Source organism: Notamacropus eugenii, chromosome 1, assembly GCF_028372415.1.
Source record: "Notamacropus eugenii isolate mMacEug1 chromosome 1, mMacEug1.pri_v2, whole genome shotgun sequence".
Classification (NCBI taxonomy): domain Eukaryota; kingdom Metazoa; phylum Chordata; class Mammalia; order Diprotodontia; family Macropodidae; genus Notamacropus; species Notamacropus eugenii.
Genome location: NC_092872.1, coordinates 751,041,953 through 751,066,121, shown reverse-complemented (window position 1 = coordinate 751,066,121; position 24,169 = coordinate 751,041,953). Strand labels below are relative to the sequence as shown.

General features: G+C 48.6%; 1 protein-coding gene across 2 annotated transcripts in view; it reads right to left on the bottom strand.

Annotated features, from left to right (window-relative positions):
• Positions 1–837: 837 nt before the first annotated feature.
• The window catches only part of LPIN1 (lipin 1), an 86,513-nt gene continuing 63,181 nt past the window's right edge, over positions 838–24,169 (bottom strand). For both annotated transcript variants that reach the window (XM_072641693.1, XM_072641771.1), the window contains exons 14-21: positions 22,499–22,578; positions 16,996–17,122; positions 13,207–13,355; positions 12,819–12,905; positions 10,035–10,187; positions 7,357–7,471; positions 6,661–6,764; positions 838–3,739 (exon numbers count right to left, since the gene is read on the bottom strand). In XM_072641693.1, the coding sequence (XP_072497794.1) occupies positions 3,571–3,739; positions 6,661–6,764; positions 7,357–7,471; positions 10,035–10,187; positions 12,819–12,905; positions 13,207–13,355; positions 16,996–17,122; positions 22,499–22,578 (984 nt within the window). In that variant the 3' untranslated portion in view covers positions 838–3,570. The remainder of the gene's footprint in view (positions 3,740–6,660; positions 6,765–7,356; positions 7,472–10,034; positions 10,188–12,818; positions 12,906–13,206; positions 13,356–16,995; positions 17,123–22,498; positions 22,579–24,169) is intronic.

Here is a 24,169-nt window from a genome sequence, read left to right as displayed (position 1 = left end):
CTCCCAGGTGGAACTGATAGGATTAAGTACTTTCTACCTTACCACACACTGACATTAAACAAGGTAGGATTTGAATCCAGGTCTTCCAAATTCAAAATCATTTTTTTGGTGGGAAGGAGGGGGTAGCCACAAGCAGCTGGGGAAAATGGAGCAAAGCCTACGTAGAAGGTGGCAGCCCTGTAGCTGAATTCTGAGGGCTTGAGGGCTGGGGCTGCTTTTTGTTTTGTGTCTGCATACTCATCACATAACCAAGTGCCTGACATATATCACGTAATATTAAATTGGATTTTGACCTGAATTAAAGGTGACTCTGCCTTTACTCTAGTCTAGTAATCCACCAACACCTAAGACAAAAGCTTGAACATAGTAGGGGCTTAATAAATGTGTCTCTCAATTGGACTGGATTGTTTAGAAGTGGAAGAACTTTTTTTTCCATAGTAAATCACAAAGCACCATCTATTAAGGTCTGGAATGAGCCATGATCAGTATTGATGGAGGGATTACCTCCACCAAGGAAAGAGCATATACTTGAAGGATTTTCCTTATAACAAAACCATTGAAAGGCTGGGAGAAGCCTCAAAGCTTTATAGCTTTCAGAATATAAAACTCCTAACAGAGAATGAAATCTTAAGGTTACATAACATTAGGGTATAGGGAACTCCTGAGTTCCTAGAGGAAAATCCCTACAGCTTATATATATTTTAGAGGAAAGACTCAAACCCAAGTCTCCCTGGCTTCAAGGAAAGTCTCTAACCAGCAAGCCACACTACCAGTGGAAAAATCACCAAAAACATTTCACAAAAAATGGTTTAAAAATCCAACAGACTTGAATCCCAATGGCTTCCTCCATCAGTCTTATTTATTGTAAATAAGTTTCCTGAATTTGCATTCAGCACAACAAAATGAAGGGAGACAATGATTTGGTTTATGGTTGCACCACAGACACACAGTGCAAATATTGGACAAACACAGACCCAGGCATGGGGGGCGGGGCCCCAGAGGGAAAGACCTGTCTCTCTGGAAGATGGAATCGTTTCCTGACAATGGAACGGTGTTGTCAACATGGCAGGTGTTGTCAACATGGTGGGTGTGGTCAACATGGCGGGTGTTGTCAACATGGCAGGTGTCGTATTCTTTCTCATCTGCGATGACTGTTTTGTTGACTTTGTGCTTCAGATCAGAAAATCACATTCCTTGGGGTGATGTGGAAATGCTTATTCAAATCCATGGGTACTGTCATAGTTACCACTGTTTTGCCTACTTACAGGCATGGACACGCATTGAAACATACATTCACATGTGGCTATACACAGATATACATATGTGTATAGATGTGTGGATGTATTACATGTATGTGCACACTGTATGATGTGCATGCATTTACAATGCACATCTACATGTGTATGCACATGCATATAGACATGTGTGCCTATGTTATACAGTGTGTATCATAGACTCATTACATAGAGTAATACAAATGTATAGAATACACACATTCTCAATTTCTAAAGTAGTGATGTTAACTTGAACATTTTCTATCATCATAATTATTTTCCTAAGGGCCCAAGTCCTTACCTTAAACATGAAAAACCTCCCATATTAATCAGAGAGAGCCTCCCTAGTCGGCGACGGAAATATGCCACATTCATGTGGACTGCCCAAAGCGCCATGCCCTTGAACCCATTTTAAATGGGGTGGGCGGGGGTAAAGAAGCCTGGGTTCCCTTCAAAAGGTCTTACAGGATCAAGGGCTAATGAAGAACCAGGCGTTCGGGGTTGAAATGCCCGCCAGTGCTTGTCTGTGCATTTGGTAAAGAACACAAATGCAGACACGTGTATGTTTGTGTGGACCTGGGTATCTATACAGACCACTCGTGGTGGGGAAAAGGGTTCTTTCTGGGAGAGAAATCACCAGAGTGAAGGAATATCTATGGACATTCTTTCACAGAAAGAATAAAGACTTCATTAAACCATCCCCAGGTTTCTCTTAGTTCTCTAATAGTGCAATTGAAATAGGAAAGCATTCCCAGCTACCCAAGTAAAACTCTCTTTAAAAAAATATATCCTCAAAGATAGGAAGCTGTCTCATCACCAAAGCAAATCCCCAAATCTCTTCTCTGTGGGCCAGCCAGATGAGTCCTAGTGCTGAGCAGGAGCAGCACCCTCCCCACCATGATCAAGAAACCCAGATCAGAAACGAGATCTGATTTTAACCAACTGTTCATCCATGGGGCCCCATAATTGAGGAAGAAGGGAAAGGTTTAAGACAAGATGTGTTGCTGTGAAATTCAAGAGGTTATGGCTCTTTAGATGGAAAACTGGACAATGGCTGAGTGGCTATTTCTTTTTTAAACCAATAATATTGTTACTGATGAGTTCAGGATGCTCGCTGTCCGAACGGCTACAGAAAGAATCAAGCCAGCGTGTTCATAAATGAATACAAGGAGTAAGAGATGCCATGAAGCACATCTACAAAGAACAAAGAAACGTTCTCTTCCAGGGACTTCTAACAAAACAGGTCTCCTTTAAGTGTTGAGAAAACCGACGTCGCCCTCCTTCGGCATCCATTCAGTTCAAGGCCACATTGTTGGCACTGACCCTTTTCCCAAGAATCTCAGTTAACCTGTGTGCTGAAAAGAATGATGGTAACATGGAGAGTATTGCACAAGGCAATCACAGGTAAAATGAGCCATGACAATGGCATTCGGAGGGCATGGGCACTACCGCTACAGGCACATTCCAAAAAGAGACATGGCACTAGGATGGAAACCTCCCAAAAGTGGGTGGTCTCCAACGAGGGTGGAGCATGGGGGCAGAGGGAAGAAAAATAAATATGCCAAGTTCAGCTAAGTCTCGTGGATACATAGGGATCAGGATATCTTTCACAGAATAGAAGGGTCAAGAACTTTTCACTGACACCCAGAGATTAGAACCATATGAAAAGACGCAACCAAAATTCAGCCCCAGAGAAAATAAAAATACAACAGAGCACTTCCTGAAGCAAATGCCCTTTCCCAGCAGTCAGGGTAGGACTCCCTTAGAAGAGGTCTCTTCCCTCTGGCGCCAGTCTTCCAAGGTGGTAAGATCTCTTTTGGCTCAGAAATAAGCCGCATGGGATCCATGCTGCTCTGAAATGTTTTGCCCACTTTTTTGCTGAATCACATTGAGGTCTGCATCAAAACAAAAAAAAAGAAACAAAACGAAAAACCCTCCAGTAAGTCATCCTTTGGTTTTGTGAGCCTGCGTGGTACAAAGATCAATACCGGCCATGGCAGGCTATTGCACTGTGCCCTTGTCCCTGGTCAGGGCCAGCCAACAAGGAATCCTTTCTACACAGTGAATGAAGCAACAATCCCCCAACTCTTAAAACAAACCTTTCATAAGTTACTTAGAAATGTTGTTTCACGGGAAAGTTGGAGGAGTTGGGGGGTGGGGTGGGGAGGGAATAAAATATTTCTAAACTTTCTTTTTAAGCCAATGAATACAATGCCCCAAGTTCCAAATGAACTCTTCACAAAGCCTATCCTTTAATCGGGGTTAGCCAGTCCTTTGCGTTGATGTCCCAAGGCTGTCAGTGCGCATTAGCAGAGGATGAATGGATGTCCTGATTTTCAAAAGGGGGTAAGGGCTCTCTCCAAAAAGTGAAGTTACTGTAAGTGTCCGAACAAGGGAAGTCTGAAGAATGACTTCTTTTCAGTAACGGGAAAACGTGGTCAACCACCTCACAGAGTCTCACGTAACTGGAAAGAAAGCAGACAGGTCAATCGTCACTAGGTGATGGGAAGCAACCATCAATAACCAACTCACATTTGCAGGGCGCTTACACAAATCCCCTTATTGGATACTCACAACAACCCTGGGAGGAAAGTGCTACTTTATCCCCATTTTATAGATGAGGAAACTCGAGCTGGATCTAGTAATGATCTGGGGCTGGATTTGAACTCAGGTCCTCCTGGTACCAAATCCTGCACTTCATCCACTGAGCCACCGAGCTGCCCTCAATAGCCCAACTGATCATAGGTGAGGTCAGCCTTGACAGCAGGGAATACTGCGGGGGAAGGGAGTAATCCCTGTCCCAAGAATGCTGGGTTTGGCCTCAAGAAAATCTGGATTTAAATCCTACCCTGGCCCCTGAGGAGCTACTGAGGAGACCTCAGCACAAATGGGGGCTCTCTCTCTCTCTGGTCACAGTTTCCTCATCACTTAAATGATGATCATGGCAGCTGGTGCCCTACCTCACAGACTTAGTAAGAGCTAGCATTTAAAATGTTATGAATTGGAAAGTTTTTCAAAGCTTGAGGTGCTGTGCAGATATCAGCATGGGCTACCCTAAGACCACTCTTATCTTCCACCCCAAACGTGAACAAGTCATTCCCAGCACCGCACACTTCAGAGGCAGGGAGGGCCTTCCAGGTTGGAGCTCCTAGGAAGGGATGGGACTCGCCAAGGTCACACTTGAAGGAACCAATCATACAATTATTCCAAAATCCATTCACAAGAGAGCAGATATTACATGTGTTTGAAGGTTCCCAAAACGCTTTACATCCTTCATTGTATTTATGCCTTACAGCAACCTAACAATGCAGAGTCTTCCCCATTTCTTTTCTTTCTTGTGGGGAGGGTAGTGTGGGGCTGTTGGGTGTTATGATTTCTTTCGTATTGGGGACTTCCAATGTGGACATCCCCTCCCCCAGTGCAGATCTCCAACTGCCCATGATTTTTTCTCTCAATAGCCTGAAGCTTGAGCTGGAGGGGCTTGTCCACAGTCACCTGGTCCATAGGTCACAGGCAGGACTCAGAAGTCAATTTTCCCAAACCCACAGCCAGCCTGATCTCTATGACGGCCTATCTCCAATCACAAAAGACTGTGCTTTTTGTCAGATGTGCAAAGGAAAACAAATGAACTGATGGATGGAGAGATGGATGGATGGATGGATGAATGAATGCACATTAAGGGTTCCCTATATAAAATGCACTATGCTAAGTGCTAGGATACACAGAGAAAAGCCAGGCAATCTCTGCTCTCCAGGGGTTCCCAATGTCATGGGAGACACCCCTAGGGAAGGTTTTGGCTACAGGTAAGATGGGAAGATCCTATGGTCCTTAGGAGCAAAGCAGATGGTCAGGCCTCCTCTTCAGGGTCATTTCCACTGATCAAACCTGTCCATTCCTGATGCTGATCCACCAGATGTGGCCCAGGACTTCCTTTAGTGGCCAACACCTTGCTTTCTGGGTCTTTGGTAGCTGCAGCTGCAGCCCCTACAGGAGCCATCCCCAGGCTGCTTCCCTAGAGGATGCCTGTGGGCCCAGGGCTAGAAGCATTGCTGTGTCTGAGTTCTTGGATTCTGGATCCTGGCCTGAGGGGAGATGGTGGCCCAGGCTGGGGTGGAGGTCTGACCTGCTCAACATGCACTGCCTCCTGGTTCTACCTCATGGGGTCCCATAGCTTCAGCCAGGCTGCCCTGTAAGAGCAGTGGGTGGGGATCGCCATTGGCCCCCTCCTCCACAGGAGCTGACTCCTCAGGTGAGGGCTGTGGGCGCTGGGCTGAAAGCAAGATTTGTGGTCCAGGAGATGTTGACACTCCCAGAGCCAGAAAGGAGGGAAGAGCCCAGCATTCACCCTGTCTGCCACTAACTAGCTCCGTGGCCAGGAGCAAGAACCATCCCCTAGGGGTCAACATCTTCTTAGCCCTTAGTATCCCTCTTATATTGAAGATGCATCTCTCCTCCTATGAGCCATGCCACACCAGAAGCACCTTGGGGGCAGGGATCCGGGGGTACTATTTCCTTATCGCCTCCTGTTCTCTACCCTGGACAGACTCCTGGACAGTTGTTCTGGGCATCCCATTTTAAGGAAGGGCATGGTGAGGAGTATAGCAATGGAGAGCCACTTTAACCTGGAACAGACTTAGCAGAGAAGCAATAACGTCTTCATGTATTAAACTTCTGCTTGGCCCCAGAGAGCAGAGCTAGAAGATGCCTGCGAGGGAGGCCAGGCAGGTTTGACTCATCACCCCCACGTTTAATGCTATCCAAACACTCGATGGGCCCTGGGATCCCCTCCTCAGAAGTGCCAGGGTGCTCCATGACTCCCAGGATCAAACAGAAAATGTTCAGTGGGGATTTTAAATCCTTCCCCCCAACCCCTGACACCTTCTACCATCCCAGCAGCCTCCCCCAACTGCCGTCCATGTGCTTTCCAGTCCAATGACATCAGCTTCTTGGCTGCTCAGGCTGGTCAACGACTCTTCCTTCCATCCTAGCTGCCCTCCTCTGGAGGTTCCCAGATTCTTGCATGCCCTCCCTCATCTCAGGACCATGGCCAGCACTCCCCTGGATGCCTCCATATCCTCTTCCACCAAGTGAGGACACTGGACAGAGAGATTCTCCAGGCCCCTCTCAGTGCCCACCTACATTCTAAGCTCCGTCATCTCCTCTCCCAGGGCTAACATTCCCTCTCCCAAGGTCCCTTCCTCCAGCAAAAGGACAGCACCTCCAGCTCAGATTCACCAGAATAATGCTGACCAGAATCACAGGAATGTGGGTTTAAATGCCCCACATTCTCTTCCCCCAGAATTTGGTGCTGGCAGCTATGAGCAGGAAGCCCCCAAGTCCCCCCCAACAACATTCTGCCAGGGAACAGACAGGAAGTGGTACTTACGATGAGATGTTGGTCTTGGCATGTTCTTGCACTAGTTCTCCTTTGGGGTTGACGGTAAATATTCGATTCAAGGTCACACCCACTTGCTTGTAAGAGTACACATCCTAAATCATGAGTTTAAGGTGAAAGAAAATCCCATTCATCAAACAACAAAATAAACTCCATTGTGACTGTCAGTCAGTCAGTCAACCAGCAGTTACTACACGCCTACTGCATGCCAGGCATTGTGATGGCAGGGCATACTGTCAGGTGGGAGCTCCCCACCTGAAGACTGAGTAAAACAATTTCCTTGCCCACCACTCTGGCCACTCACCCCCAGAATTATCGGCCACTTTCCTGAGCACTCCCCCTTCTCCAAATACACTGATGAGATCTGGTTTCTCATTCAGTTTTCCAGCCATGATAGCTCTTGGGTCTGGGAGAAGATGCCCATGTCCACAGAGGAAACTTCCTCTCCTCTCCTCTAGAAGCACATCTCCACCCTTTCCCCCATACATCTTTTTCAGGTCTCTCTTGCTGAGATGCTGATACAGAAAAATATTCCACAGAGCCCTGGGTTCAAATCCTCACTCGAACACTCAGTGCTCACCCATGGCCAAGTACCCCGTGGCCGCTAAGGTCCCTCCCAGCTCTAAGCCTTTCCCGAGAAGACAGCCATCACTGTAATGGCCACTCTGTGTGACCACATTTGCTCACCGCAGGCCGGTTTCCAAAGGCAGCATAGAAGGGATCCGTGTTAGGAAGAAACAGGTTTTTGATGTCCGTCAAACACTGGACTTTAAATTTTTCAGGCTTCTTTTCAATGACCTCTCTGTGAAGAGAAAATCATAATTAAGATACCTCCATCCCCAAATGACGCATTGGCCACTCGTTGGGAAACCAGAGTCCTAATGGATGTATCTGGTCTGGGCAAGCTCCCGACCACACAGAGGGAAGAGCCTTCAACTGCAACAAATGGTAAGGAAGCGTTTTCTATGCTCAGGACCATGGGCTTGGCTCTGGGGGTATAAAATCACCAAGTGTCAGGGCAGGTGGGGGCCTCCGCAGCCATCCTTGTCTGACCCATACCCCAACCCCTCTAATACAGACCCAGAGAGTCATTACCCAGCCTCTGACTCAAGACCTCCAATGTCGGGGAGCTCACCATCAATTCAATCCAAGAAACATTTATTAAGCACCTACTATATGCCAGGCACCATGCTAAGCACTGGGGATACAAAAAGAGGTAAAAGATAGTGCCTGCCCTCAGGGGATTTACAATCCTTCCAAGACTGCTCCATTCCCCTCTAGGACAACACTAGTTACACAGGAGTTTTTTGTGAAGGTAGGAGGTTATGGTGCAGAATACCATCTATATAGTCAGAAGTTACTGGTGTTGGTTTGGTTGAATCAGTTATCCTTTCTTGGTAATTGTTGGTTGAGAGGCAGTGTGGCCTGGTGGATAAACAGCCAGCTTAGGGCCAGGAAGACCTGGGTTCGAGTCCTGACATATGTTAGTCTAGCAACCACCTCTCAAGAGTCCCTGTTAGCTTGCATTGCTGGAGGGAATGCCCTCCAATAAGAAGACCCCAGACTAAGAGAATGACAGGAGCAAGACCCTCTCCTTTGAGGCAAAGAAAGGCTTGTGCAGTTGGGAGGAAGGGAGGAAGGGGCTCTGTGGAAATGAAGATCATTTAAAAAGTAAATATATACACATACATATTTTACTCAAAAATATTTTTAAATAAAATTATTACTAAGTGCAAAAAAAAAATACCCCAAGTAGACAACGTCTTAGACGGTGGGGAGAATCTGATTATATTTCTGAACAAGCTCAACACAAGAAAATAAAATAAAAAACCTGAAAAAAACATTTTTTAGATACTTCACGAGGGGAAAGAAGCATCTTTTGACCACTGCTGGACCTGGAATCAGGAAGACTAGGTTCAGATCTCACACAGCTGAGCCTCAGTCTCCCAGTCTGTGAAATGGGCACCATGGAGCCTGACTCCTCTGCAAACCATTAAGGGCTATGCCAAGCATCCCTGAGGATGACGAGTGGAAGCACCTGGTCTCAGGGGATCTCTAAGCAGAAGAACTTGTAAACTGTCCACAGAAGGTGCAACCAAGCACACTGAGGAGATCTGGGTTTCTCATTCAGCTTTTCAGCCACAACAGCTCTTGGGTCTGGGGAAAGACGCCCACTACACAAAGGAAGCTTCCTCTCCTCTGGAAGCATGTCCTTGTCATCTGGACTCTACCACTGGAGCCATGAACAGGGTGGCAGAAACCCAAAGACCCCTCAGCAGGAAAGGCTGCCCCCAGGCAAGGGGGATGGTCCATGGATATCAGTGGCCCAGCGGAGTTTCTGGACCAACATTTTCAGACACTCAGAGAGCAAGACAGTCAGGAAGCACTGGGCTGTATGTGTGTGCATGGGAGGGAGGAGAAAGGGAAAGTGGGAGAGAGAGACAGAGAGAGAGAGAGACAGAGACAGAGACAGAGAGACAGAGAGACAGAGAGGAGAGGGAAAGGGAAGGGAGAAAAGGACAAGGGGTAGAGGGAGGGAGAAGGAAAGGGAGAGACAGACAGACAAGGCCATTTCTTGGAGGGAGGGGACTCCACAACACTGGGCCAGGTGGAGCCATGGAGAGCCAGCCCTTCCCAGGAACAGATCCAGGGCCTGGACCAGAGCAGCAGCCCCCAGGACCCCTCAGCATCTGCCTTCAGAGCAGAGGTAGCTTTGCAGGGAGAAGGCCAGGAGCATGATAGAGGCCTCGGTTTTGAGCTCTATGACAATGGGAGATTGCATTTCACCTCTGGCTGTCTGGGTCCCTCAGACCTCTGAAAGGCATGAGAGGGACAAACCCCCTTTAAAACACAATCATCACATAGCTCTCCCAGCCATGGAGCAGAGCCCCCAGGATGCCCTGGGCCAGCCCAACCAGAGCTGGAAGGGACTTCAGGCTTCCTTGAGCACAACTCCTTCACCTTACAGATGGGGAAATTGAAGCCCAGAGCCGGGATTTAAGCCCAGCTCTTTCCACCCCAAGGCCAGCATTTTCTTGACGGAACTGAAATCTGCCCCCAGAACTCACAATCACCGCTCTTCTATCTGGAAGGGACTCCAAGTCCCTCATTCTATAGATGGGAAAACTAAACCCCGCCAAAGGCCTCCCTGTCCCTGCAGGTTGTGAGGGAGATCAGAACCAGTACTCAAACACAGATCCTCGGAGGAGAGGCAGGAGAGGCCAGGGCTTGGCACTAAGGCACCCTCCTCCCAGACATGGCTCTCACACCCTCCTGGGGCCTCCTCTGCTCCCTCCACGGTACCTTCACTGGACAAGGGGCCTGTCCCCAAGTCACAAGTGCATGAGATGGGGGCTCCTTCCTACCTGTGCAAGGCAGAGAACAGGCTACTGGGGCTGAGAAGCAGAGGGCCCTGGGGCAGCACAGTACCCCGCTCGTTCACCCAGTGCAGGTATCCCCGTGTCATGTCTGCCATCCCAATGGCTCTCGCAGAGCAGTACAGGAACTTGTAACCATTTCTGTAGGAAGTGAGAGAAGGAAGCCAACGGTCACACTTCAGGACCCCCCCACCCTTGGATGGCACTCACATGGGAGTCCAGTCCCCTCTCCTGGGGAAGGGACGGGGCCATGGAGAAGATTTCTTCACAAAATCTCCAGAAGGCACCACACCTATCAGCAAACATGGATAAGCACCTACTGTGATTGAATGATTGATTGATGGGTGGGAGGAGGTCTCCTACTGTGTGCACAGCCAGGGAATGGGTGAGAAGCAAAGCCTGGATCAGGCCCAGCCCTGGCCTGGGGAAGGGGGAGCGGGTTTTATCATTATTAACCTTTTCTTAAGTCTTGAAAGCAGCCAGCCAATAAGCCAGTCCTTTGTTTGATTCACAGCATCTGCCAATTCCTGAGGGGTAAATGCTCACGCTGGAAATCAGCTCTCACCTAAGCCAGTTCCAACTGGCTCCCTGACAGACCCCAATGATCTTTGTTCTAAGAACCTCCCCAGCTCAGAATCCTCACACTGGTGCTTACGGAGCATTTTTAAAGTTCTCAAAGCACCCCACCACGTCTCAGGTGATCCTCACAACATCCCTAGGAGGTGGGGGCCATTATCATCCCCAGGTGGGGGAACTGAGGCTGACATACCCAAAGGCCTCTCCTGGGGCTGACATGCCAAGAATGACCAAGGCCAGTCCTCAAACAAGGTAAGGAGCCAATCTGTACACAGCGTCAGGCCAGGCAGGAGAAAGGCATTTCAGCAGAGCCCCCAGTCCCTGTGAAGACCTCAGAACCGGGCAGAACAGAGGGGAAAGCCATGCCCTCAGACACAATGGGAAGTGTCAGCCAGGCTCAGCCAAGAGAGGTGGGGCCTCCAGACAGGGAGGAGACTCATAGGAGAACCTCAGAATCTTTCCCAGCCAGAAGGAACATTGTATGGTCAACATACTCATCGTAAGGCAGCATACCCATCACTCGAAGCTGTCTAGCAACAGGGAACTCACCAGCTCCTTCTTGGGAAGTTTTTCAGAACTTTAAGCCTCAAATGGCTTGTTGGAGACCTCCTCCCACCCATCAATCAATCATTCAATCAACAGATATTTCCTAAGCACCTGCTAGGTGCCAGACACTATGCCCATGAACAAATCTTGGCTTACATTCCTAACTACTATACCCTGCTGAAAAACTGTAAAAAAAAGTGACTAAATAACTAAAAAATGTCGTTGGAAAGCTCCTCTGCTCAGGAAGGGGACAGACTCAGTGGCGGCGGCCATCCGCAACCTTATCTAAAACGTCTCTCAGAGGCATTCGGGAGATGTGCCAGTCGACTTCAAGGGGCTTCAGAGAAGCCATCTGGTAGCCACCTTTGGCCTAAAATAGCCCTGAACCCAAACAAGAGACCTTTCTGTCTTCACTTCTCAACCAGGAGAGGGACACATCGTCCCTGAGAATCAAAGCCTGCCCCTTCCCTTGGCATTTCACTTTGTTCACCCAACCTCTCCATGGAGCGTGGGCACACCTGTGTGAATTTCCCACTGGCAGCTGCTCCTTGCTGGTGACTTGGCATTCTCAGTCAGGTTCTCATTCATTCAGTCACTCATCAAACATGTTAAAAACACCTTGGAGTCCTTTGCATAGATCATTCCTGAGCCCAGAACAGGGTCCTTCCTTAGAATCTTGAATGTCCCTCAAAGTTCAGCTCCATGAGCCTCCTGGTCCCCCTAGGGTTTAATGCCCCCTCCTCCCCCAATTATCACATGTAGGCTTCTCTGTTTCCATGCCATGCCCTCCTTAACCCCCTCAAACTCCTGTGCTCCTCGACACTTAGTATACTGCCTCTCTCATAAAGAAATATAAACATATATATGTATGCGTATATATGTGTGTGTGTACATGTACACATCCATTTACATATACACATGCATACGCATATATGTATGTGTGTGTACATAATACATCTGTATTTCTAGTTACCTGCATCCCCAGCACTTAGCATGGTGCCTGGCACATAGCAGACACTTATTAGGTTGCATTAAATAGCAGCTCTTTTTGTCATGGCAAAAAAATTCAGAAACCAAGTAGGTGCCCATCACCCGGGACCGTGCCAGCGTATGCACATAACGGATACTGCAGGACTGTCAGAAATGACCAAGAGGACGGCTTCAGGAGAACTGAGCAGACGCGTACGAAATGATGCGGGCAGAGCCAAAACAACGTATATAGTCACAGCGGCACCGTGAGCACAAACACCTTGGGAAGACCAAGACTCTGTTGGAGGGGAGGCCTCAGCCACCATCATTCCAGGAGATCCCTGATGAAGCAGAACAACCAACCCTCACTGAGAAGGGATGGGCATGAATGATAGGACGTGCTAAAGGAATTTAGCTGTCGATAAGGCTGTTAATGCTGCATTTTTGATACAGGCAAGCTAGGAACCTCTTTTGCTTGACCATGCGTATTTATGACAAGGGTTTCTGTATTGTCTTGTTTTTCTTTTTCATTGTGGGAGAGAAAATAAATGACTATTAATTGAAAAATGTTTTAATTTAACTTTTTTTTAAAGACAGACACCACACAAAGAGCATTAGCCATGCAGGCATGCTGACACCCAGGAAGGGGAAAGGGAAAAGGGCCAACTCTTGAACACTTACTGGCTGACTTTATGATACAGTTTCGCTATCCCTTGGTGGGTCCAATCCTTGCCAAGCGTGGGCAGAATATGTCCTAGCGTGTCAGATCTAAGGGAAGAGAGGAACGAGACAGTCAAGGAAGAGGAGAAATGAGAAAGAAGTATGATGCCCAGTGGTCACTTGCCCTTGAGCACAGATAACCAGGTCTCATCCCCTTACTCACCCAGGCAATTCTCCTTCTGGCCATAAGGTTCAAGTGACCACTAGAAACCCTGCTACAAGCAGGGTGCATCCATGAATGCCCTGAGAGGGAGCAGCTGGCAGCAAGACAGTGAACTAGGGTTCCTGCAAGAAGTCCTATTGGGCCAAATCAGAGAGAGGAGCACAGCACATCCTTCTGGGGACCTACCGTGTGATGGTTCCATCAATGTCAGAAATGATCACTTTGTCATCCCAGTCCCAGAGGTAGATGGTCCCTTCACACCGGCAGGTACCCTGGTATTGTGTCGTAACGCTGAAAACTACATCGTTGGGGCCATTCTTTAACTTTAAGCTTTTCTGAAAAATACCAGGGGCATGGTTATCAATCAATCAATCAATCAATCACCCCACCTGAATTTATTAAGGGCCTACTATGCACCAAACCCTGGGCTGAGAATGTTTGACACAGAGTCAGAAGACCCATGTTCATCTCCTGCCTTGGATGCTCTGAGCTCTGTGATCCTCGGCAAATTACTTACCTTCTGTCTGCCTCAGTTTCCTCATCTGTAAAATGAGGATAATAATTCTTCATAATAAGGAGAGCTCTCTGGGAGACGGGGGAAGGATGCATTAGGAAATGTAGGTGAAGTGAAAACAAAAAGTTTAATAAAATTTACTTTAAAAAAAGTTCTAGAGGCAAGACTCAAACATGGGCTGTCGTGTGGAATGATCCACAAACCTGAAAGCAACATGTAAATACAAGCTATTATAGAAATGAAGCCAACCCTGCATGAGGAAGTTTTCATGCTCCTCAGTCACAGAATCAGAGATGGAAGAGACAACTGACTTCAACCCCCCATTTTGCAGATGAGGAAACGGAGGCTCCCAAACATTACATGTCCTTGCCTAGGGTCACACAGCTAACTAAGCAGGATTCGAAGTTGGGTCTTCCTGACTGAAGTTCAGGACTTCTACCCAATCTGCTGCCTGACTGTCTCTAAATCAGGAGATTCAGAGGAGGAAGGCATAGACCTTAGAAATTATTTAGTAGCATAAATGGAGAATGTCAGCTTCGATGGATGGGTACCCTTACTCATAACGGGAAAAGAATTCCCACCTACAATTCCCCAAAGGGGACCGTCTAGTCTCTGCCTGAAGATGCCCAATGAGGAGGAGCTAGAGAGGGGGAGGGCCACGAAGGAGGGGGCAAGAAGAGGCATCCAAGGTGACTCTGAGATTTCAGAGACCAGATGCCTGGAAGGACAGAGGTGCCCTCAACAGAAATCAGAAAGCAGAAAAAGAGGAAGAAATAGAGGAGAGGATGATGAGAATGAGGGGCGTGAGCTGATTTCAAGAGAAAAAGGTCCATCAAGGCAAAATGCCTTCCACACTCAGAGAGAGAAATATGGAAGTCACTCACATAATGTAGCAGATCATGTTTGTGTATGTGTATCTGTTTGTGTATCATGTTCTGATTTGTTATACGGATTCTTTCATTTATCTTAGTCTGACTACATAGCATGACTATAGTGAAAATATACTCAATAGGAAAGTATATGTAGAATCTATACAGAATTGTATGCAGTCGTGGGGAGGGAGGGAGGTAGTGGGGGGTGGGTGGGGAGGGATAAAATCGCAATTGTATGGCAGTGATTGTTAAACATTAAAAAAATAAAAAAAAATTAAAAAAAAAAAGAGAAAAAGGTCCAGGGCAGACATGTTTCATGAGTGGGAGCTTCTGTCCTAGATCAGAGATGGAGAAAGAGAAGTGGCCAATTTTAAAAGGTGATAAAGGTTAGAGGTGAAAAAAAGGAGAGCCCAGCCATCCACTGGCCTCCAGCCCACAAAAGCCAGGCCCTAACTGGAGGCTTTGCGCCCCACCCTTCCAAGACAATCCCAGCCCAGCTTTTCTCCATCACAAAAGTGCTGGACCAAGTATGACCACTTAGCCAGTGAGCAAAGACAAAGCCACCAAAGGCCAAAAATCAAGCTTTAACAGTAAGCGACTCCTTTCAGAGCAAGGTTCTTGGTTGCCAGGCCTGGGCACCCATTGTGTCTTCCCCTGCCTTGGGGGGGCCATCTCTTCTAGAGCTCTTTCATAAGGTGGGGAAGCACGAGATTCCCAAAGTCACCCCACTAGAGGTAATTAACATTGTGGCCCCAACAAACAAAAAACAGTCATTTCTCAAGGCCTGTCATGCCTTCCAGTAAGGTCATTTCCTGACGCCCAGTGTCCCAACAGCTCACAGCCCCCAAGGAGGGTCTCAGTGCATTATATGAGATAATGGGCTCTGTCCAACTCAAGGGCTCCTTGGAGACCCAGGGCCCTGGTCTGAGAACTCATGTGACAGTGCGTGGGGGTCGAGGTCCATTCATCATCTGCTCCCATCACAAGGGAGAAGGCAGGACTGGCTCACTGCCAAAGCCTGAAGGAGCCTGGGAAGCTGGACTGGCTCCTTCCAAGCAAACCTTTCGGGGGCCCTGGCTGTGTATGGGAAAGGGGGTGCAGGGAAGCTCTTCATCCCTTGAATTATGAGATGCCCCCTCTTTACAAAGCCTCAGTAAGACAAGCAGGCGTGGGAAGATCCTTACCCCCATTCTACAAATCAGTAAGTGGGGGCAACATAGCTGGTAGCCAGTTGAGTCAGGATTTGAACTCAGATCATCCAGACTTCCAGGGACACACAAGCTACCAAGCCCCCAAGGTTACAGTGGAGCAAAGTACTTTGTCAAGATGGTGAAGACACATGGAAATCTGTGATGGCCCGACAGGTCATGGCCAGCATCCAACGACTCGTTATCATTTATAATTATTTAGATAAAAATAGAAGTGAGGGAATTTGGGGAGGAGGCACTCATAGCTGGGGTCATCAGGAAACTGAATCCTGAGAGACAGGAGAGAGGGGGTGCATTTCAAGCATGGAGGAAGCCAGGCAAAGGTGTGAAGGCTGGAGATAAAACGCCATTGCTGAGAACGGGATGTGCAAGGAAGCATTTAATAGAAATCAAAGCTGTCCACAAGATGAATGGGGTGTGTGTGTGGGTGTGTGTGGGTGTGTGGGTGTGTGTGGATGTGAGTGAGAGAACAAGAGGAGAGGAGGCGAAGAGACAGAGGCATGGAGACAGACAGACAGAAAGATCTGTTAACCTAAGACTTCTAGTGAAGACCCTGGGGCCAATTCTCCTGAGAGGGGGAACACCACTGAGTGAGGGAGAGGGCATGATATGTGTTCAAGTCTCTGAGAGGGGATCATTTCTGTATCAGGGAGGGGCATAGAGAAGCTGTCCTCAAAGTCTGTCCCCTTCCAGTGGAATTTTGACTCCTTCTTCCCTCCCTCCTCTCCTTCTCTCGCTCACTCTCGTCTCTCTCAGAGGTTCCTAACTTGGGGTCCATGAACTTGGCTTGTTATTATATCCAGACAGACACACACTCCAGCCATCCCGCTGGCTGTGTGTCCTGCACCATGCCTTTCCTGTTCCCCTCTTTATCTATCCCCTTCCTGGCTTCCTTCAGATCCCAGCTAAAATCCCACCTTCCACAGGAAGCCTTTCCCAAGCCCTCTGTGGTCCAGCCTCTTCCTTCTGAGGATTACGCGCTATTAATCATGTATAAAATTTGTCCACATTTATTTCCGTGCATCTCCCTCATCTGAATGTGCACTTCTTGAGGGCAGGGACTGCCTACCGGTTTTCTTTGAATCCCCATTGCTTGGCACACAGTAGGAGCTCAATAAATGCTTGCTGGCCTCCGTATAATTGGTCTCCTTTGCAACTCTATGCATTTTCTTTCTGCACTTAATAACAGACTTCTGAAAAGGGGTCTCAAGGCTTCACCACAATGACTTTCAGAAGACAGTATGTGTGTGCGTGCATGTGTGCATACGTGCGTGCATGCGTGAGTGCATGCGTGCGTGCATACATGCGTGTGTGTGTGTGTGTGTGTGTTACCAATACTACTGCTAATCAACATGGAGAGGAGAGATGGGGGGACACTCACGAGCTGGTCCGAGGTGAGGCGCAGAGTCTTCTTGTAACTCACATTGGACATCAGAGTGTGGAGGCTGGCACTGGTCTGCTTGGCTGTGATGGAGTCCTCATCACTGGAGGACGTCTCATCCTTCATCCTGGGGGAGCACAGATGCCCATGAGCCCCAGCATCTGGATGTCGATGGAGGAAACCTCAGCTCCAGATCAGGAAGGGAGCCCCAGGGGCCTCCGCTATGTGGAACCCCTCAGGGGTCATTCACAACCCGCAGTAAACTCCTCAGTGAACTCTCAGAGATGAACCAGGGGATTGTGGGGGAAGGGGATGGAGCACAACCCCCTCTCCCCATTCATCTCTCTACAGGCTGGCTCCCAGCACTACACTGTAAGCTAAGAGTTTTCTGTACTGCTTAGCAAGCTAGTTAACATGACTGGGCTCCGACTAGGAGGATGCCAGCATTAAATAATGAACAGAAAGCCTTGTAGACTCACAGATTGTCAGAGACATCCAAGGCCATTAAGACCACCCTACCCCTAGGGCAAGAAAGGTCTTTCAGGTCCTGAGCAAAGATCTGCCCACAAGAACACAGAGCCATGGAAGCCCAGCCACTCCAGCCCTGGACAGAAGTGTCCCAGGTGAAGATCTGGATTCGAAGCCTGCCCTAGTTGGTTGGCAACATCAGTACCAACACACAGCAAACAACAACAGCCAGCATTTCTATCGCATGTCAAGGTTTCCAAAGCACTTAACGTGTTTTATTTTGGTTACACCCTAAGAGCTAGGCACTGTCCTTCTCCCCATTTGACAGATGAGGAAACTAAGGCAGTCAGAGGGTCACCAAGGTTTCGGCAGGCACTTGGGTTGAATCCAACAGGAGGATCATGAATGGGGAAAGATGCTAATTGTCACCCTAGGACTGAATGAGCCAAAGTCCTAAGTATGAGCCAGGGAGCAAGGACAGGACAGAAACCTGTCTGAAGAAGAGCCAGTCAGCTTAATGGATCTCAAGCCTAACATAGGACACGATCAGCAAACGCTGGTAAGGCGCTTCACTGAATTCTTACGACCCTGATGTAGGTACAATTATTTCTTTAGAGATGTTTTTTAACAGTTTACAAATGAGAAAACTGAGGCTGAGAGAAGGCATCAGTGAAGAGTCACACAGCCAGGAAATGGACAAAGCAGGACATGAGCCCAGGTGGGTCCTCCTCAGCACAGAGGGCCAGAGGAAGGGACCTCAAGGGCTATGGGGGCTGACCCAGACTTGAACAAGGGGCCCTCCAGGGACGGGGAGCTCACCACTCCCCCAAGGCAGCCCAGCCCACTTTGGGTTAGGTCACACGTCACAGCTGGGAAGCCCCCTGTCACCCGTTCTGACCATGGAGACCAAGCAGGGGAAGGAACGACCCCTTCACAGGATGGCTTTGAAATCTGGCCCCCAAATCCCTCATGAGTCTCCTGTTCTCTAGCATTTATCTTCCCCGGGGGTGTGTGTGTGTGTCTGTGTGTCTGTGTGTCTGTCTGTGTGTCTGTGTGTCTGTGTGCGTGTGTGTGTGTGTCTGTGTGTGTGTCTGTGTGTCTGTGTCTGTGTGTGTGTCTGTGTCTGTGTGTGTGTATATGTGTGTGTGTCTGTGTGTCTGTGTGTGTGTGTATGTGTGTGTGTGTGTGTGTGTGTGTGTGTGTGTGTGTGTGTGTCCTCTCCCCCATCAGAATGGGAACTCCTTGGACCCATCTTGCTTTTCCATCTGAATCCTCAGCACTGAACTGCTAAGTGCTCCCCCATTTCCCCATTCTTTCCCCCTGCAGAAGGTCATCTCCTTGAGGGCAGGGACTGTCTTGGCCTCCCCAGGGCTGTGAAGAATGAGCAGTGTCTCGAATCAATGAATGGATGAACCCTCTGGGTCTGAAACAGCTCGAAACCTGAGAGCCAAGCTCCAGTCCAAGGGGCCGCTCGGCCCCCACAAAGAATCAGCCAAGTGGATGGGCCAGCGGGAAGGCCTCAGCTTGAGCCTTATCCGGCAGAAGGATGTCGATGTTCTGGTGGAACAGTTGGAAGCAGGATAAGAGTGGCGCTGGAGGCAGATGGATGGGCGCTTCTCTCCTGGGACGCAAGAGCAAGCTGTCTGCTCCAGCCATCTGTTCCTCTTGGATTCCTGGTTTTTCAGGCAAGGCCGCATGATGCTATGTCTGTGAAAGAACCAGGCGAGGGAAAACATAGACACCGGGGCTGACAAGCAGTGATATGCAGCTGGCCGTAGGGCTAAGGTGGGAACCACAAGGACTTGACCACCATGATGGATCCTGGGTGTGGAGTCTGAGGAGCCAGGTTCAAATGCTGGCCACTTCCACATTCTTCAGTCGCCTCACATCCCCCGCTAAAGACCTCTATTTCTTCATGTCTACAAGGAGGGAGTCTCTCCCCAGTCTAAATCAGACACCCTGAAGGTCACTTTCCAGCACAAAACCACAATCCCATGTTTCATAGGATCACAGTAGCTGAGTCTCTGCCCTTGCTCCATGAAGAAACCACTTATTATATAAACCTGCAGCTTTCCCAATGTCCCAGCGTTGTTCATGGTGTTCTGCACACAAGAGGCAATTTAAAAATGTTTACTGGACTGGACTGCATCATTACCCAGGAAGGAGTTGAACTGGAAGCCCTCGAAGGAGCCTTCTAGTCATAAGATCCTATAAAGACCAATCAATTGATCAAGAGGCATTCATTAAGCACCTACTGTATACCAAGCAAGCTCTGCTTTCGAGAAGAATCCTGCCATGTGGAATCTCTGGGCTCAGATTCTCCGCCTGACAGCAGCTAAGTCTGAACTTGTCACAGTGCACATTTTAATGTCATTTTAATTTATTTGGACGGTGATGAGCTGTTTGCTCCATTATAGGACTTCAGGGGGTGTTCTGTGAGTCAAGCCAGGCAGTCAGGGAAAGCCTCCAACACCTCGTTTCATCTGCTCCTTGAACCTGTCATTTCTTCAGGAGACGAGGAGCCAGGAGCAGCTGCGTTAAGTACAGAGCTTCTACATGCCGCCCTCCCCTGCCCTTTTAATGAACAAACTGCTAACATTTAATTCATTGTGTTAAGGGGCAGCTGCCTGAATGATCCCCAATGGCAGACTGCAGAAAAGTCACTGAACTGCAGAATGGAGTTTCGGAGAATCGCAGGATCAAGGGAACACTGGCTCCATCCCATCCTGGACTAAGCATCCCAGTATCCTGCACCAGAAGCCCCCGCCGCTCCTGAAACCATCCACACCACTCCTGCTGGGCTCTCCCAAAGGCTTCTGTACTCAGCCGTCACCCTCCAGAGCCAAGCAGGACAAGGTCATGCCTCCCCCTGGCCCATCATGGTCAGTTCTTCTCACTAAGCATCTCCCTCCTGCTATCTTCTATCATGGATGGACCTCCTCATCACCCTCAGGCAGCATCACTCTCACCTCCAACACACTTCTATGAACCGCAACGGCCAAGGACCCCAACGCTGACCAGCAGGATAAAGACGCACACACAGCCTTCTCTCCAAGTTGGAGTCAACTCAACTTCCAGGCTTTCCTGCCTCCTTCCCTCTCTCTCGGAGCCCCTCAGCTACCAAGTTCTGGGGACTCCTTGCAGAGGCAACAGGGCTGGATCTGGAGCAAAAAAAGCTGGGTCTGATCCCTATCTCAGACACTGTCTACCTGCATGGCCTCTCCAAATCTCAGCTTCCTCATCTGTAAAGTGGTGATCATGAGGAGCACCTACCTCACACAAGGTCATTCTGATCCACCGAGCCACCAGAAACCTGCCAAACCTCATACTCCTTATCTCCCACTGCTGGACCTTTGCACAGACTGGAATGTCCTCCTTACTCACCTGTTTCTTGTAATCCTGAGCTCCTTTCAAGACTCAGTGTAAAGGCCACATCCTGAGGCCTTTGTGGACCTCCCCAGTTATTACTGCCCCACCACTATCCCCACACATAAAAACAACCTTTGCATTAATCATGTGTGTATGTATCTGCATATATATTTTATATACACACGGGTGTATGTATTGCATTATTTATCTGCATACTCTTATGTTGTCTCCCCACCAAGAGAAGGTAACCTCGCAGAGGCCAGAGACTATCTCCTTAGGGTTAGTCTTGTCGGCACGTGGGAGATTAAAACAAAACATGTTTGTGGACTGACTGATTGATCCCCCCCCAGCTCCCCTACAGAGCTGGAGAACAGGGATTGCTCCATCTTTTCCCTTTGTATCTCCAGGGCTCAGCACACAGTAGGTGCTTAATAAAGGTTTACTGAATTTCATAAATATGAGGTCATATGTATAAAGGGCTAAGTAAACATGAGTTATTCCCATTACTGGTATCTCCACATCTGTCCCTTAACTATCCCCACTATCCCCACCCCAAATCAGATGGGCATCACCACCCAAATCGATGACCCTGAGAGCCCAAGAGGCTTCCTCCTCTCCCCTCTTCCTTCCCTCCCAATCCTCCCACAATAATCTTCTTTAGAGAGAGATCCGCTTGCAATTCTTAGGGGTTCACTACAGAAGCTCAAACTTCCTTGCTTGGCTTTCAACCACCATTTGGCGCCATCTTTCCCTACTGCCCTTCCTACTCTTACACTCCAGCCAGACTGGATGACTCCCTGCTTGGTGCCCCTTTCTCTGTACCTTGCCCTGGCAATGGCCTGCCCAACCCTCCTTATTGATGAAATCCCTGCTATTCCTTACAGCTCACCTCAAACGCACCACCCCCACCCCCACCCCAGGAAGCCTTCTGTGATGCCCCCTTGGCCCTTTCCTTTGGTAGCTTTCCGGTGTACTCATCACATAACAGTGTGAGTGACAGGGCCTGAGGTCAAGGCCACCTGGGTTCACATCTGGCCTCTGACACTAACCATCAGAGTTTTCTGTCTTAGTTTTCTCATCTATAAAATGGGGATAATAATAGCACCAATACCCCAAAGTTATTCTGTAAAGCACTTAGAACAGTGCCTGGTACCTTGTAAATGCCATATAAATGTCAGCTGTTGTTGTCAGAGCTCCCTGCACATGGGCCACACCCTCCACTAGTCTAGGAGCTCCATGAGGCAAGGTCCATGTCTCGTAGATGCATCATCAACCCCCCACCCCACCCAGGGCTAAGCACACGGCTCTACATAGTAGGTGTGAAACAGATGTGTGGAGTGAATGGATAAAGGAATGAGTGAACACATCAAGATCAATCCATCCTCACTCTGATCCTGAGATGAGCAGAAAAGGTTACTATACCCATTCACAGTTAAAGTAAATGAAGCTCCAGAAAGCAGAAAAATTGTTCAAAATCACATGACTACTAAGCAGCCACAGGAAAATACACAACTGCATGACCTGCCTTTGAAGGACAGAAAAATAAATGGTCCCCTGTCATTAGGTGCAAAATCAGCTCACTGAAAAGGGCCACCATCATGAATGTCTAAGCTGCATAAGGTCTCACCTAACCACTGCTTCTATCCCACGTCAGTTCAGGTCATACCTGCTTCCAATGCTTAGCTTGGGTGGCTGCTCTCCAATAATGAGACCCTTTCCGGACAAGCACTGTTCTGGCTTGCTTTCCTGCAAGAGAGGTGAGAGACAAGAATGATGACAGGCGTGTCCGTACAAGGGAAGACCCCATGACATGTAGGAACCTAATCCATGCGGCAAGAAAGCCCCCTCGGGTTTTCTTCTGGAGAAATCAAGAGGATTTCAAAACAAAAGATACCAATGAAAATTCATCTTTTTTTAAAGAGCATATCCGCCAATCCCCCCGCCAAGCCCAGGAATGACCAAAGAACCCTAGGGCCACAGTTCTAAAGCTAGACGGGAGCTTCAACATTACCGAGTCCAATCCCCTCATTTTCCAGATGAGGAAACTGAAGCCTACCCAAAAGAGATTAAGTAACTTGTCCAAAAGTTATCCAGGAAGTCAGTCAGTGATAGATTCTGACGTGTCTACATAGGTAGCTGGGTGGCTCAGTGGACAGAGCGCTGGGCCTGGAAATAGGAAGACCTGCATTCAAATCCAGCCTCATACACTTACTAACTGTGTGGCCCTGGACAAGTCACTTTACTCTGTTTGACTCAGTTTCCTTATCTGTAAAATGGAGATCACAACAGCCACCTGTCCAGGGCTATTGTGAGGACAACAATTGCAAAGCACCCGGCACACAGTAAGTGCTACATAAATGTTAGCTATCTCCATTAGCATTATCAGGATCAAATGAAAGAGTAGCATTTAGCACAGTACCTGGCACATAGGAGCTGATTCATAAATCTTTCCTTCCTTCCTTCTTTTACATGAAACCCTTCAGTGGATCCCATCTATCCACCAGTGAAGGTTGCAGCCCTTCAACACCTTTGTCTCTGCATAGGTCTTACCCTTTTCTCTCTGTAAATTCTCAAAGGAGGATGCTGGAGGGCTCCTCTACTAGAAACCTGAAGTAGTGAGTGGACCCTGGGCCAGGCCTGGGTGGGGCATCTGCTTCTTCTCAAGCTCACTACAGGACCAGCCCTCTCTCTTTTTGGGTCAACTGGGTGCTCACAGGCACCACAGACATCCCTTCTCGCACTCAGTCATCAGCTAACTCCTTGCACTGAGAAAAGAGCCACCAATAGGCAGGGCCTCCACATCCTTACCTCCCCCTCACTTGGGACCCCGAGGCTTAACTGAAACGGTAACCAGCAATGCTGTCACGGCTCACCTCAGTGCCTTCCTCTGGGTCCTCATCCTCCCCAGACTCTCTAGAGCCTGTGACTGTGTTGGCCAGGCCCTCTCTTCCTTTGGCCCCAGGATGCTGCTTCTCCCAGTTCTCACCTATGTCTGTCTATGCCTCCACTGAGGGATCTCCACCCATCTTTTTTGGCTCAAAGCATTAGCACCCCCAAATCTCTGGATTTTTTCCCTTACACTGATCTCTGCTCCCTGCCAAGTTTTCCATTTTCACCATCTCTCACACAGGTCCTTTTCTCACATCTCCCAGTCTCCTCCCTGCTTCAGGCCTGCAGCATATCACCTCTTGCCTGGCCTATTTTATCAGCCTCCTAAGGAGTCGGCCAGCTCCTAGTCTCTCCCCTCTCCATCCACTCCTCCCCACCTGGCAAGAGAAGCTCCCTCGTGATCACACTGCTCACAACTCTTCAGAGGCTCCTGACTGTCCCTCCTGGC